Below are 15,716 nucleotides of genomic sequence, written 5' to 3'. Positions count from 1 at the left end.
AGCTGAACACAATAATTCTTACTATCCTGGAAATGGAAGAAAAAACTTCAGCAACATTAGTAATGAAATATTTTTTGAATCCTTGGGAAATAGTGGGTATTTAATGCAACTTAACATTTAATTTCTACCACCTATTATAATAGATTCATTCAAATTAAACTTTTTCTGTTTCATAATATCCACGTCTCTAAAATGAGGATAGGTTTTAAAAACAATTACAATGATTAATAATTTCTGCGTTTTCCAAAACAAACTGTATTGCAAAATAATAAACATCCTAAATTCCCTACCAAGACCTGAGACACAAGGATGAGAAGAGAGAAGAAATAAATTACATTGACCGAATAGGTGTTGGGAAGAAGAAATGTGTGTAATACTGAAATATTTTCTCATTGATTTTGAGACTGGGGACCAGATTTGTGGAAAAATAAACTTGAATAAACCATGGCCATAGCTGTGTGTAACAGACTGAAAGAGCCTATTTTAATGTTGCTATCTCGATAATATTGTAAAGTTTTTAATATTACGTGATGTGTCAATATCACTATAATTTTGGATTGCCTGCCTTAAAGTCAGCTAATTTCCTTTCTCTCTACCATAAATTGGAAATGTTTTCCAGGTACCTCCAGGGGGCGCTGTGATTTTGAATTTGATCTTTGTTCCTGGGAGCAAGAGCCGGATGACGACTTTGACTGGAATCTGAAAGCCAGCAGCTTTCCTCCAGTGGGCACAGAGCCGGCGGCTGATCACACCTTGAGAAATTCATCTGGTCATTACATCTTTATAAAGAGCTTGTTCCCCCAGCAACCCATGAGAGCAGCCAGAATTTCGAGCCCAGCCATAAGTAGAAGAAGCAAAAACTGCAAGGTATGGAAAAAGCAGAAATACGGTGAGCCACCGCTGATAGAGCTAATAGAGAAAATGGAAGGGCTAGCACCAAACCAAAGATTTTATGGATAAATGCCATAGTTAATGGAATTTTGGAAACTGTTGGAAAGTTTCATGGTTCTCATTCATACCATGGAGAGTACAAACGAAGTGAAATACCAGTTGCTTCTACTTAAGGAATTTAGTACTTACTGGAATTATGGGAATTTCACCATCAGAAAGATAAACAAGTAATATGTAGTTAAATACTTCCAAAAATTAATACTAGATTTAATTGGAACCTCAATAAAATAATTGAATAAGTCTTCATGGAAAAGGAAAGATTGAAATTAGTCCTTAAAAAAGTTGAATTTCTGTAGGCCATTACGGAAATTTGAAGATGTTTGTAGAGTGTAAAAATATATACATCAGCTTGTTTGGGCCTTCATGCCAAACAGCATCATGTGAGGAAATTAGCTGACTTTAAGCCAGGCAATCCAAAATTATAGTGATATTGACACATCATATGATGGTGCTGTGCATTTACAGGCTCCTTTCCTTCCCTGTATTTATTGTTCGCTTGCTTGCTTGTTTTTATTCCACAAAGGATTTGAGTCAGCTAGGCTAAGAACTAAATTTAGCTTTATATGTTAAAAAAAAAAAAGCACTCAGCAATGACTTCACTTGCCTATTAAGAGATTGATATGTGCACAAGCGTGCCATGCATTTAAGGTTAGGATGACAAATGCAGTCTCCATGAGATCTGAGTGCATGTATTCCCCCAATATCTGGACACTGAAAAGAAAGCAAGTTACATCCAAAAAGTTGCTAGCAAATTGAAGAATCAGCCTGAGAGACAATAACACGATGTAAATCTTTGTCTTCAAATTATGCTATTCTCATGTACCTGTCTTCTCAATAGAGGGCGCCCTAACCTTGTGAAGAAACTGTATTACAACTTTGCTTAAAGATCCCCAGTTGTACTTTCCGCCTGTTAAAACAGATGTTCTCTGGTCTGTTTCATACCCACCAGCCTTCACATCCCACTGTCACAGTCTTAACACACCTTAAACCTTCAGTTTGAGAAATTTTTCTGACTCATCTTAACTTGATGTCCTCGTTTGACTTGCAGGTAATAATCTCATCTCTCTTATCTCTTCAGGCACATTCAATGGACAGAATTTTTTGCAAGTGAGTGACATGATCAGAGCTTTAGAGAGACACCACAGTCAACAATCTAGAATGGATATAAAAAATCAGACAGAATAATATTAAACTATGTTCAATTAGTTTGGCAAAACAATCGAGTTTTAATCAAATTTTTTGTCTGGTTTTACGTTTTCCCAGATGACTCAATACTTTCCCAAATATAAAGCCCAAACATTACCACATTATGTATATGTTGAGTCTGTATCTATAATCTACCTATATACATCCATAGCCTGAAATTTTCAAGTTAATTCTAGTCTTAGAAAGCTAATTAAATTTAAGTATTAAATATCAAATTTCCAGTTTGACTTCTAAGCTTTTCTATTTAGACTTCCTCTGAAAATGTTGAAAAGAATTTTTTTTTTCTTTCATACTATGGAAACTAAGGATTTCAGCCATCTCTATTTTTCCCTGGTCCCAGAACTGTAGTCCCCACTGTTTTGAACATTTATGTGAGAATAATGAAGGAGCCTAAAAAAAGTGTCAAAAAAGTAATGATGAATAGTTCATTTTATGAATATTTATGATGTATATGAATACAAAAGAAGTAGGGAAAGGTCGTGCTGGGAATGATTGTGTCTTTCATATATAAAATATGTTTATCAGGTAAGCAGGGTGACCTCCCAAATTTTCATGAAGATCCTTTCTGTCACTTGACTTTGTGGAATACCTTCCTAAGCAGAAAAAATCGAATTGGAGATTGTCCTTCCTTTTAAGAGATGGGTGGTGGAGATGCAGACAGAGATTGATGAGGGAAGAGATCAAACCTTCGAGTAACTCTGAAATTCCCAGTGAAAATGCCTCTGTAGAAGAATTCAATACACAGCACATTTTTGTTCACTCACAATGCTCTGTGATTAGGCCATGTTTGGTGTTAGATGTTCTCTGTAGAAGTGGAGGTGTTAAGTGTTTGCTTGTTGGCCTGATGGCATCATCCAGAAAATGGCCTCAGGAAGATAGGGAAGTATTAACTATGGCATAAAACAAATAAGAAGACAGAACAAGTCAGACCACTGGGCAGAATATGCCTGTGACTGCAAGGGATCCAGCCAGAGGAGTGTTGCCAGCTATCACAGGGTTCCTCTGGTGCCCACAGATGCTGCTCAGGAGGTCGGCCCTAAGCCCCTCTGCTGTCCCACCCCGATGAGTCATGTTACCCTATTTCACAAGTCCTCCCAGACAAGTCACATGGTCATAGAACACATGTTGAAAAGGTTAATCTACAGAAGAAACATTTTTGGATACTGGAATAATACCTGAAGTGAGGAAATTTGAGTAGAGTCACTTCACAGGACTTACCTATTTAGTCGATGCTTTTTCAAGTATTCATGTGTATTTTCTTTAATCACATTCTTCACCCATTAAACACATTCATGCATTCATTTTCTAGGGCATAATATCCATGACTGCTAGTATTTCAAAAGTGTTTTTTTTCCCTGTGTGAAGCCCACCGCCTTTACTATATTGCCTCATTGATATTCCAATGACAAAAGCTTAAAAAAACACTGAGTTCCTGTTGTACCTAAACTGCACTCTTTTTCTTCTACAATTTTCCCCAATGTTTCCCTTCTGTGTAGCAGTCACTAAAAATCTGGCAAGCTCTATCTCTGAGACATTGAAATGATAGTCCCTGAATGTACTTCTGTTAATTTTTCTTGGGAAAAACTTCCAAAGCTGCTCTTTTAGGGAACATTCCCAGAATTTCAAATAAAAGTTGGATAATTGCTGTTCCAGTGTTTTTGCTCTATCTAGTGCAGCCCTGAGGATCTTGTAGAACAGAAAATGTATTTCAAGTTCAAGACTATGATAGAATAAACAATAGGGTATCTACTGTATTGACCAAAATGATTTAAGTTTCATGAGACTGAAAATTATCTACTTTAGTCCCTGCTATTTCTTAAGTATAAAAATCTTTTTATGTAAGATTCATATAAACACTTATATAATCTTTTTATATTAATGATATATAAAATAGCATTAAAAGGTGATCATGCGTCACTTTTCAGTGATACTTTATTCCTCTGGCAGTGGCCTTTAAGAGTTTGTCAAGGAATCCTGCTTTTCGAGTCACAGAAACAAGTAAACTCTGTTCATTTTTTCGGCTAAATTTCTGTTTGCTCTTTACTGTGCTCTCTTCCACATATTGCAGGATATAACTTAAGGCGGGCCTAACTTTGCTCAGTACTAGAGGATTCACAGCAATAGGATATACAGATCTCTTTTCCTTCTGGAATCTGCTAATAAAGGAGAGAGCAATAGGATGTAATTGAAAATGAAATGGAACTAATTGTACTAATTAGATACAATATTTCTATTCTTGGCTACAGATCATTTTTCATTATCACGTGTATGGAAATGGCATTGGGGCCCTCACCTTGACCCAGGTATCAGTCTCAAACCAAACGAAGGTCCTATTTAACCTCACTGTTGAACAAGGCAATTACTGGCAACGGAAAGAATTGCCCCTGTCTGGTGATGAGGACTTCCAGCTCAAGTTTGAAGGCAGAGTCGGGAAAGGCCACTGCGGTGACATTGCCCTGGACGACATTGTGCTTACCAAGAGCTGTCTACCGTCCCGTCATACCATGAAAGAAGATCTAGCCGTGCCTATCCCCACAGGTACACTTTAATTTGTGTGCATTTGGTGCTTATTTTATAGAGTGGATGGTGGGAAGGCGGGAGATGGAAAAGAAATGACAGCAACACCTTGTGATTCATGGCTTACATAATAAAGAAGACAAATCTTTTTGAATTTAAAAAATTATCCTTCAGGCCTTTATTTATAAAATTGCCTTCCAAATTTTCTGCAACTTGAGTGTATTTGCCAGTTTCTAAGTTTCTGTTTACTTCAGCTTCTTCTTAGACCAAAAAAATAAGAGAAGACTCCTTTGGAGTCGGAATCAGAATCCAGTCCTAAACAAATATCAGTTCTGAGAGTACAATATAGAAAGTCAAGGATAGACTTATTCAATTTTAATTAAACAATCCTGTGGTCATGAAGCTTTATTCATTTTAGACCAACAAACATTCCAATTTGAACGGTTGAGTTTATATATTTAAATAGTTTAGATAATTAAATATGTCTGTATGCTCTTTTAACCTGAAATATCTTTAGCTTTTGTCTAGAGAATTTGTCTAAAGGTAATTTTGTCTATGGTAATTTGTCCAAAGAGTTATATTACAATGTTGAGTTGGTAGATGTTCAGTATAATACATGCAGTGATAATGTTGTGAAAAGTGGAAATAAAAAGCACCATTAGTCCTTATAATACATTAGACCATGAGATGAAAATAAATGTATTATATATTATTAAAATGACAAAACAAATTTTGTGAATTTATAACATGGTATATATTAATATTTGAACCATGAGTTTAGTGCAGAAAACAAAAGTATACTATTCCCCTGGCATCTAAATTATCTCTTTTATAACTAATGAAACAGAAGTGCTTTAGGAAGCCTGAATTTGTTTATGCTGGCTTTTAATGTGGTGAATGGAATGAGGGACATTGCCTTTCTGCCTTTAGTTCTCCTTTCATTTTAAAGGGAATATTTTAATTTGGTTAAGAGGAAGTTTCTAGATAAATGTTTCCCAGTTGACAATGAGTTAAACAGACTCCTTGCCTGTGTTTTTAGCACCATATGGAAGAGTATAGAGGAAAACAGTTGTTTCAAGACTGCGCTAAGGGATACTGAGACTTCTGTGAATGTAAAGCGGGCTTTCAGATGCCTCAGGCCCAGCTACTTCCTTGAGAGAAGGCTTGCTTTTCACTCTCTGTGGGCTGTTGGGATGGCAGCTGCACTAGCTCTTGTACAGATCTGGTGTTTTGAATAGTAGTATTCTGATCATAATAAAAAACAATTCATAGAATTCAAGTAATGAGGGTGTAAAAGCTTTATGTTGAACCACTTCAATCTTTAATGAATAATTACAAAGTGGGATGTAATGGAACACACCAGTCTTGTTGGGAATATTAAATTCTTAAATCTGTGAAATCTTGAAGAGTTACTATTTTTTAATTTCCAAAAGGAAAATTAAAAAGTGTCTACAAAATATATATTAATTACCAAATTAAGGGTGCATATTAATAATGCTACAGTTCTCTGTATATGATTAGGATATTTGAGGCATTGCATTAAAATTTTTGATGAATGGAAAATAGAAGACCTTTTTTTGCCCCAAAGAACCCTGCAACATGGTAAGGAGGAATAGGAAAAACACTGCAAATACTTCTAAAATTAGATAGGATATAACCAAATGCCATGAGAAATACATACAAGTTTATGAAGGTGCAGGGAAGATGAAGAAAATGTCCAGTTGAGGGCATCTAATTTGAGCCTTCTTGACAGGATGTGCAGGAGTTTGGAACCACACTGGAGCTCGCAGGAAGGAAAGATCCCTTCAGTTTGTAGGATAGGGAGGGCAGTGTGAGTACAGTGGACCAGAAAGCCGACGTGGTGGCCAGAGCAGTGGGGGCAGGCCTGAGGGTGTGAGCCAGAAGGGGCGGCCTCGGGCAGGCAGGCAGGCACCTCCTGTAGCTGAGCATCTGAGATAATATTATCAAGGGATGGGAGCTAAACTGGGGCCCCCTTCAATATTCATTTGTTTTAGGTTTTTCCTCAACTCAGTATGCCTTGAAACTCAGTATACATTGAATTGGCCTTGGAAAACAAACAAATAAGAGAAAAAGTTATTACAAAAAAGAGCCACAAAGGAGACACAGGATTCATTCATACGGTAACTGGTAGGCATGGAAAAAAATACAAAACCAAATAAATGTCTTTATTTATATTATTAGGAGCACTCTGAAAATTGAGGTGAAATAATTTACTGTTTTCATACCTATTTCATCTGTGATGCTCCATTCAAATGAAGCAGATGAAAAATAAATGCATATGGAGTTAGCACTCTCATAAACTATTTGAGAAGCCTTTAAGTGTGCCTCCAGAAATTAAAAGCATATAGCTTTCTCTTGGTAAAAGTGGAAAGCTAAATTTTGTTTGGACTTGAACTGTGAAATGATTCTGAATAACTTGAGTTCTGAGGGTTCTGCTAGAGTCTCTGACCTTTTCAAGGAAGGGTATATATATATATATATTTTGAGGACTGGTGGTGGGATGGCATCTTATCACATTAAAGAACCAAGCTGCCTCTTTTGAAACTCATGAAAGTTGGTGCCAGAGACTTCCCTGATATCACGGGCAGCAAATAGAAGTGTAACGAGAGTCACATATGTAAGCTACACATATAATTTTATATTTTCTGGTAGTGCTTAAAGAAGTGAAATTAATTTTAATAATATATTTTCATTAACTCAGTACAACAAAAATATTATCATTTCAACACCAAGGCAATTAAAAATATTACTGAGATATTTTGCCTTCTTGTTTTCCTATTAAGTCTTTCAAAATCCCGTGTATATTTTTTATGCTCACAGCACGTCTCCATTTGGCTTGGCCACATTTCAGTTGCTCAGTGGTCACCCAGGGCTACAGGAGACCCTATAACCTAGTGAACAGCACAGGGGCTGAGGTGAACACACAAGGGTCTTTTGGATCTGTCCCTGATGATGGGGTTTTCATTACAGGGAGTGATATTTGTGAGTTTCCAAGAATTGCAGTTGTATTTTTATTTGAATAGAAGCACAATAGTGTACCCCACTGCCAAATGTGAAAGCCCAGGTACCATGTTTCAGTGGACTAGATAGTAGTTGCAGAGTCCCCTGTCACTGTGTGTTCCACACTTCTCTGAGACCCATTTCCTCATCTATACCACAGAGGGAATCTCACCTATTTCTCAGGTTCTTAGGCTCCTAAGAATAAAAAGAGACAGTTGCCAATGTAATTTGCCTAGGTACATGGTAGGCATTTATTCAATAACTCATCTCGTTTTATGTTATCCTCTGTTTTGGGCATCTTTCTCAGTATTCCTTCAGTGGTATAGACATTTGAGAGTAAGCCTCCGTTATTTGTATTTTATTGAGATTTTTCATCATTTGTTTTGACTGAATTATCTTTCTTGCAGAGATCACAAGCATATCATTATTTTACATTACATTATAATCATTCATTCTTATAATTTATTGACTACCTCGCTAATTAAATCTTTTTGATGTGTCATGAATAATGAGTGTGTATGTGTGTATCTTTGAAGTGTTTAATCACTCTTAATTTCTCATCACTACAAAAACACTTGAAACTTTCATGAACTGAAGAAAGGTAAAAGGCATTATGTTCCATAAGCTGTGGCTACATCCATTAAACTTTTGGTAATGACTTTACACAGACTTTTCGTCTATATTCACATGCACAGACTAACAACTCCATCAAGGATAACTTAAAATAGAAAAGACAAGAGGAGGCAAAACATATATATTTAGGAAGATGCAATTGAACTGAATCTGGAATCAGTGATTCTAATTAGTCAAATAAAATCCAGGGCTTTATTAGCAGAAGTAATATTAAACTATTATTAAGTCTCTGAAAGTTATATTTAAGAGCTTATTTAGATGCAGTTTTGTTAATTGCTAAGTGATGATGGATAAAAATAATTGTTTAATGAATTTTAATAAGAAAAAGACAACCAAAATTCCTCTTCCAAATGTCGTTAAGAAAATGTAGCAACTCACATATTCTCCATATAATTGGCAGATATTTAATAAAAACTCTAAGAATGACGAGGGTGGGGATCAATTGTGTGTGTTTTAAATCCCCACAGTTATTTCCAAATATGAGTTATACAACAAATATTTAGATACCACATTGTAATCAACTTCTTTAAAAAAAAAAAAGATATAAAGCAAAGGAAATGAATGGATTAGCTACTCTTTAAGGTCACTCATTTCCCTGAAATATTTGGCAATAGTATAAAGGCTGCTGCCTACTAATGAGAATGCTGGCAGAGCAGCTCTTGTCAGGGTCCTCGGTTAGTGAAATCTGGATGATTGTATTTGGCTCTATAATTTAGTGAACTCTGTACACAATGCTTAGTGCAAAGTGCATGTGTTTGAGGTTTAAGACATGCACTTGGATATTGCACTATTAGTTACCTATATAAGGTCACCTGATCTACTTAATCTCCCTAATTCTTATCTTTTCTTTCTGTAAAAATGGGACTGTTGGAATTTACTAATGAGTGATTTGAAGAATAATTGAGATAATAATATATAGTATGTTTTAAACAATACTTGGCATGTAGTTGATGTTTACCTCTGTTATAATTCTGCAATCTACCAAGTCAGTCTCTGTGTCTGATTTTTGCCTACACCAGTCTTGTGCATACAAGCAAAATGAGATTTCCTTAGGTCATTGTAACAACACCCTGTATCTCTGACCAGGCTGAACCAAGATTTGAAAGTTCTACCAATTATTTCTATAAATTCCAGTGCCTCCACTCACTCCTGTAAATGCCTGCATTTCTCATGTCTTTTTCACTACCCTATGCAAACCACTACTTGGGCTTCCATGGCTTTGCCTTTAATGGATACTTATTTCCAGGGGATATTTAAATTATACTGTGGACTACTAGTAACTTAACAGATCCTCACTATTTCTAAATTTAATCAGATATGTAAACAATGCAGATAAACACAGTCAATGAAAGATTAACATAATAAAGTTATGAAAGCAAAGACTTAAGGAGTCTTGGGAATTAGCCAGATTTCCAAGAACATTCCAGCCATACATGGCAGGGTGACTGTATGCAAGGCAGGGCATACCTGACCTGTATAAAAAGAGGCCAGTGCAGCCAGAGAAGAATTAGATGTGGAGGAAGGTAGTAGGATAGGAGATTAGCAGCTTAATGGGGAAGCAGGTTTTGTGGGTTATTATAAGGATTCTGGCTTTTGCTCTGAGTGAAAATGGGGAGTCACTGCAGGGTTTTAAGAAGTGACATTATGTGGTTTCCATTTAGAAAGGATCACTTTGGCTATAATGTAGAAGGTAGTTTGGAGTATAAGCAGCTTTGAGAGTCGAGAGGAGTTTGTTTATAAATAGAATCAGATGGCATGATGGAAAGGACTGGGAAGGGGTACAGAGGGAATAAAATGAGCATGGGAGAAAGAAGGGAAACCCATTTTGTGTGGGAGAATAAGAAAGGATTGGAAATCATTTGTTTTTGGCTAAAGCATTAGAATTTTAGTAATGAAAGTCAAGGATGGAATTACCTGAAACAATGTTCTGTGAGCCTTGCATAGGTAGCATCTTACACTATATTTGCTGAATAACTACTGAAATGATTTAAATTTTAAATCTGTTATACCAGCTTATAATGATCATCTCATTTTCTGTTAAATGATTGGTTGTAGTGATTTATTACATAATTCTCAAATATGTGCTTTTGTATCTTAAATATGTTCTTCTGCATTTACAATTTGGGTCTTAGTAATTCTAAAAAACAAAACACTATGTTTTTAAACTGTTAAATGATGTATTTGTTTGTGTTTCTTATAAACTTGATCCTTATTTATATTATAAGCACAGTGAGAAATTATAACATTGCTGGCATTAATATGGTTATCAAGCTCAAATTAAACTGTTTTTACTGTTTGAGCCCTCACAGTTAAGTCCAGTTTAATAAAAACCAAGAAAGATCATGTGATAAACTATTTTGAATGGTTAAGTGTAAGTAAAGCATCATAGATTACATTTCTCTTGGAAGAAAAGTATGATGTTGTGAAATCAAATATATTTCATTCCCAGTGAACTTATTATGTTGGAAAATTTGAGCTTCACTTGAAATGCTAATTGGCTTCACCCTACTTGTGTAGCAGTGGAGAGATGTGCGGTTTAAAATACTTTAACTTTTAACTATACCATTGTTCCAAGAAAATGTCCTTTATTCAATTTAGAATTTTTTCCACATGAGCCATTTCTTTCATTTTGTGTAAAGAATATTGGGAACTAAGATATCTGAGTGCTATTATTTTTAATTGATATTTGGTCTTTTCAATACACATTTTCTGTTGTAACAGACATATGAATAGATAACCAAAATGCAATGATTAACTAGAATATCACTTAAAAATCCCTAAATTGTTCATAAAAATTTTTGTGTTAAGATACATTTTTATCTAAAAGGATTTTAATAAAGGACTTTAATAAGCTGGATCTTAACATTTTTAGATCCAGTTCTGTTGCTTGTTTGTTTCTGTTTTTAACCTCTGGTCTTCCTTCTCAGAGTTTCTTGCTTCTGGAAGTGTATCTATAAGAAGTTCCTTTGGTGAAGGTCTTTTAAAAGTAAACTCTAATTAGATTAAATACTTTAATTTCAACATAATGTTTGAAAGGTGGTTGCATGGAATATACAGATTTAGTTTGGCAATTATTTTCTGTTAGATATTTTTGACAGACATTTTCTCACTGTCTCTTGGCTTCTATTGTTATATTCAAGAAATCAGCTGTCAATCTAATTACCACTTCTTCATAAGTAAAATCCTTTTTTCCCTTTGCTTTTGAGATTTTTGTCTTTCTCTCTGGCGTTACACTAAATCATGTAAATTAGAATCTCTCTTTATTTATCCTGTTTGCAGTTCAATGAACTTTTTGAATCTGAGGATTGATGTGCTACATGAATTCTATCTAAAAAGTTCTAAGCTGTTATGTCTGTGAATATTGCTTTTTCCCCATTCGACCTTTTCTCTCCTCTGGATCTCTAGCAAGACTTATGTTGGATCTGCTCATCAGATCTTTTCTTTTTCCTTTTTTGAAATGAATCATCATTTAAATATAGTGAGAGGCACAGATTGTCAGAATATAATGCCATGAATCTTGACAAGTGTGTAAACCAGTGTAACCTAGATTGCATCAAAATATAGAACATTTACATCACCCCAGAAATTTTCTTTGTTCTTCTCAGTAATACTACCTCCCATCCCTTCTATCAGAGGCAACTCATGTTCTGAACTTTTCCACCATACATTAGATTTGTCTGTCATGAGATTTTCATCAATAGTATGCCTGGCTTCTTTTGCTCAGCACAAGGTTTTTGAAATTTATCTGTGTTGTTAAGTGTATCACTGATTTGTTTATTTTTATTGATGAATAGTATTCTATTGTATGAATGTACCACATGTGCTTCATTCTGTGGATGAACACAAGTTGTTTCAAATTATTGGATATTGTGAATTTAAACTTTCGTGAAAATCTGTGTACACATCTGCGTGGAAATGTGTTTTCTCCTTGTAAATACTTGGGGCTGCAATTGCTTGGTCATAGGACATGTCCAACTTTATATGAAGCAGCCAGTTTTCAAAAATGATTGTGTAATCCCATCAGCAGTGTATGAGATTGTCGGTTGCTGCTCCTCCTCCCCAATATTTGGTTTGTGCTTCTTAATCTGAGTGATTCTAGTGGGTATGATATGGTATCTCATTGTGCTTTGGCTTATTTATCCCTTGTAATTTTTACTTGTGCTTATTGGCTTTCTGCATATATTCCTCTGTAGAGTATCTGTTTAGGCATTTTTTCCCATGTTTATCCACTTGTATGTTTAATACTGAGTTACAGATACCTGTTCCATACAATGAATATAAGTATCAGCATATATATATATGTATTGCAAATGTATTTTTTTCAGCAAATGTCTAATTTCCTTAATAGTGTATTCTGATAATGAGAACTGTCCATTTGTCATTTTTTTCTATAATGGTTGCTGCTTTCTATGCCTCTCTAAGGAATCTTTCCTTACTCGAGGTCACAAACTATTCTGGGTTTTCTCAGACTTTATATTATTTTACCTTTTATATTTAGGACTCTGCCTCATCATGACTTAATAGCATGTATGACGTTCCAAAACCATTTGTTGAAATGACTTATGTCTACCCTATTCATTGCCTGGAAGCTTTCATCAAAAATTAATCAATCATATAAATGTAGATCTAAAACTGGTGCTTTGTTCTCTTCCATTGATCTGTTTGTGTATTACTATGTACTCCATGTCATATATATTTTTATATAAATATTAGATTATACTGGGATATTGATTATGATAGTATTATATCTGTCCACACAGGAAAGATTGGAATGTAAGTAATATTGACTTTATCCATGAGCAGGGCATATCCCTCCAATTTTTCAAATATATTTAATCTCTCTCACTACTGCTTTGTAGTTTATAGTTCTTGCCCACTTTTTTAAAAACAGAATTCTCCCAACTTTTAAATATTTAATGCTATTGTTAGTGGCATTTTTTTGTTTTGTATAAGTTAGTTGCTAGTGTGTAAAACTACAATTGATCTTTGTATGATAATTATCCTATGGCTTTACAAAATTCGTGTATTCTAATAGTTGCCTTTTCATAAATTATTTGGGACTTAAAATATCATGGAACATCATGATGCATGATCAAAACTGAAAGTTTCTGTGATATGACTGCCCTTGCACTGTTCACCATGTAAGAACTTATTCACTATGTAAGAACTTATTCACCATGTAAGAACTTGTTCGTTATGCTTCAGAAGATTGGAGACTGTTGAGAATTAGGCTTGGGGTTGATGAATGATTGTGCATTGAGTCCCCTATACAGAATTTTATTGTTGTTAACAACCATTGATCAATAAATATGAGAGATGCCCTCTCAAAAAAAAAATATCATGGAACATGATGAAAGAGAGTGTTAGTCCTCCTTTCTACATGTGAAACATTTATTTAGTTGGTTAGCATATCCAGGACAACATCAAAAATAAGTGGGGTGAAGATATATTTTGCCTTGCTTCTGATATTGGGTGCAAGCATTCTGTTTTCTCCACTGAGTATGACATTAGCTGTACATCTTTAAAGTAGTGTCCTTTATCAGTTTGAAGAAGTTTCCTTCTATTCCTAATCTTCTAAGAGATTTAATCATGATTGGATATTAAATTTTGTCAAATGCTTTTTTGAATTTGTGTATAAAATCATGCAACATTCCTCTTTAATATCTAACAGTGGGTGGGTATTACATTAACTGATTTTCAAATCTTCAACAAGCTTTGAATTCTTGGAATTAACCCTTTTTAATTAAAATGTACTATCCTGTTTACATATTTCTAGATTTTAGCTAATAAATTTTTGCGGAGGAGTTTTTCAAATATATTAGTGAAAAGTATTGTTCTATAACTTTCTTTTCTTGTAATTTTTCTAGTAATTACCTCATTTTTCATAGCATATATATATATCACATTTATTTATATTTATCTATAAATTTATATATTTGTATTTCCTCTCAGAGAAATGTCAGTCACCAGGTGACACAATTTTAGAACTTGCTTTTTTTGCTGCCTGGCACATAGTTGGAGTTTAGTAATTGTTACTTAAATAAATTAATGAGAAAAGCAAAGGGAATTCTCACAGCTAAGGGTATGGAGGAAGCCCACCAGGCAATCAGCCACATAAAGTACAGAAGCGATACCTTTAAGAAAATGTACAAGTGGACAGTTGTATCTTAGATTGGATTTTACTTAGAGTAGTTTTATATCTCAGTTATATAACCATTTGAAAGAAACATAGAAATAAGTATAGGAAAAATACTTGTAAGAAACTTCAATATAATAAACATATATGTGGTTAAGTCAAGGGCAATATTTATATTGCTCTAATAATATGAATATTGAGTAAGAATTTAATAAAAAATCAAAACAACTCTTGGCAATATAAAGGGAGAGACATATATGTGTTAGAGGATGTAGTAGGATAAGGCTTATGTCTGTATTCCCATAGCAAAAGTAATAGACTATACCTAAAATTGAAAAACTAAAACATAGCATTATAAATATCTTATTTAGACGCCTGCAGGAAATACATGTACTGAATTTTGAAAGTTGGTTGCTACTTCAAGTAGCCCTTGTCTCATTCCATACTACCTCTCTTGGGACCATGGATCTCTAGGCTGGACATTATTGTTTCCCTAAAAAAATCATAAAGGTCAGTTATCTAAGCAGCATCGGCAGTTTTACACTGTTTTGTGGCTGTGCCTCGACACCAAAATGACAATACAGGTCAGCACAGAAATTGAAAAACTGGAATTTTCTATCAGATTTGCACTGAATATACAAGAAGACACATTCATCCAAAACTGTTTGTGACTAGCTCATTTCTTCCTCGTGTTGGGTAGTGCAGAAGTAATTGAAGTGAATGAAATGCAGTTCTTTACTGCTCACTTAGCATAAATTATTGTTTGTACTAGGAAATCGTTTGAGAAGCTATTTGTGAAAACACTTACATTTTGAGATCTTTATTGCCTTTCCAAAGAAAGTTAATTTAAATATGTGCACATGTTAGCTACTTTTTAAATGTTTTCAGTGTCTTAGACTGCACATATAAACAGACTATTATTTTTTTACATGCCTTAGTTATTAGACTGTATGCATGGTACAATAAAGTAGTGGTGTAAAAATTCATTTTCTTGTAACACATAGAACATTTTAAGATACTAGGAATTATATTGTAAAATCTTCCCAGAGTTTACAGCTCAGCTTTCAACTTACCTTAGTGCTGTAGCCTATTACAAATAAACTAAAAATTTCAATATTCTTTATGATAAATGTTCACATTAAGGATTTGATGATTGGTACCAAAGTCCAGTAGCACAAATGCTATAGGCTGTTTTCTGCAAGCTATCACGAACCTAGTTGGTATATTTTCTGAAGCTGTGTGCAAATTTTTC

General features: G+C 34.5%; 1 protein-coding gene across 9 annotated transcripts in view; it reads left to right on the top strand.

Moving 5' to 3' along the window:
• MALRD1 (MAM and LDL receptor class A domain containing 1) overlaps nucleotides 1-15,716 on the top strand; it is a 672,837-nt gene that overhangs the window by 291,557 nt on the left and 365,564 nt on the right. For all 9 annotated transcript variants that reach the window (XR_012127984.1, XM_073229124.1, XM_073229120.1 and 6 more), the window contains exons 25-26: nucleotides 620-867; nucleotides 4,404-4,695. Coding sequence is in view for 8 of the 9 variants with exons in the window: in XM_073229124.1 (XP_073085225.1) it covers nucleotides 620-867; nucleotides 4,404-4,695 (540 nt within the window). In the remaining variant the exon portion in view is untranslated. The remainder of the gene's footprint in view (nucleotides 1-619; nucleotides 868-4,403; nucleotides 4,696-15,716) is intronic.

Source organism: Manis javanica, chromosome 2, assembly GCF_040802235.1.
Source record: "Manis javanica isolate MJ-LG chromosome 2, MJ_LKY, whole genome shotgun sequence".
In the NCBI taxonomy this organism is placed as follows: domain Eukaryota; kingdom Metazoa; phylum Chordata; class Mammalia; order Pholidota; family Manidae; genus Manis; species Manis javanica.
The sequence above is the reverse complement of the archived record's forward strand: the minus strand, read 5'-3'. Positions and strand labels throughout refer to the sequence as shown.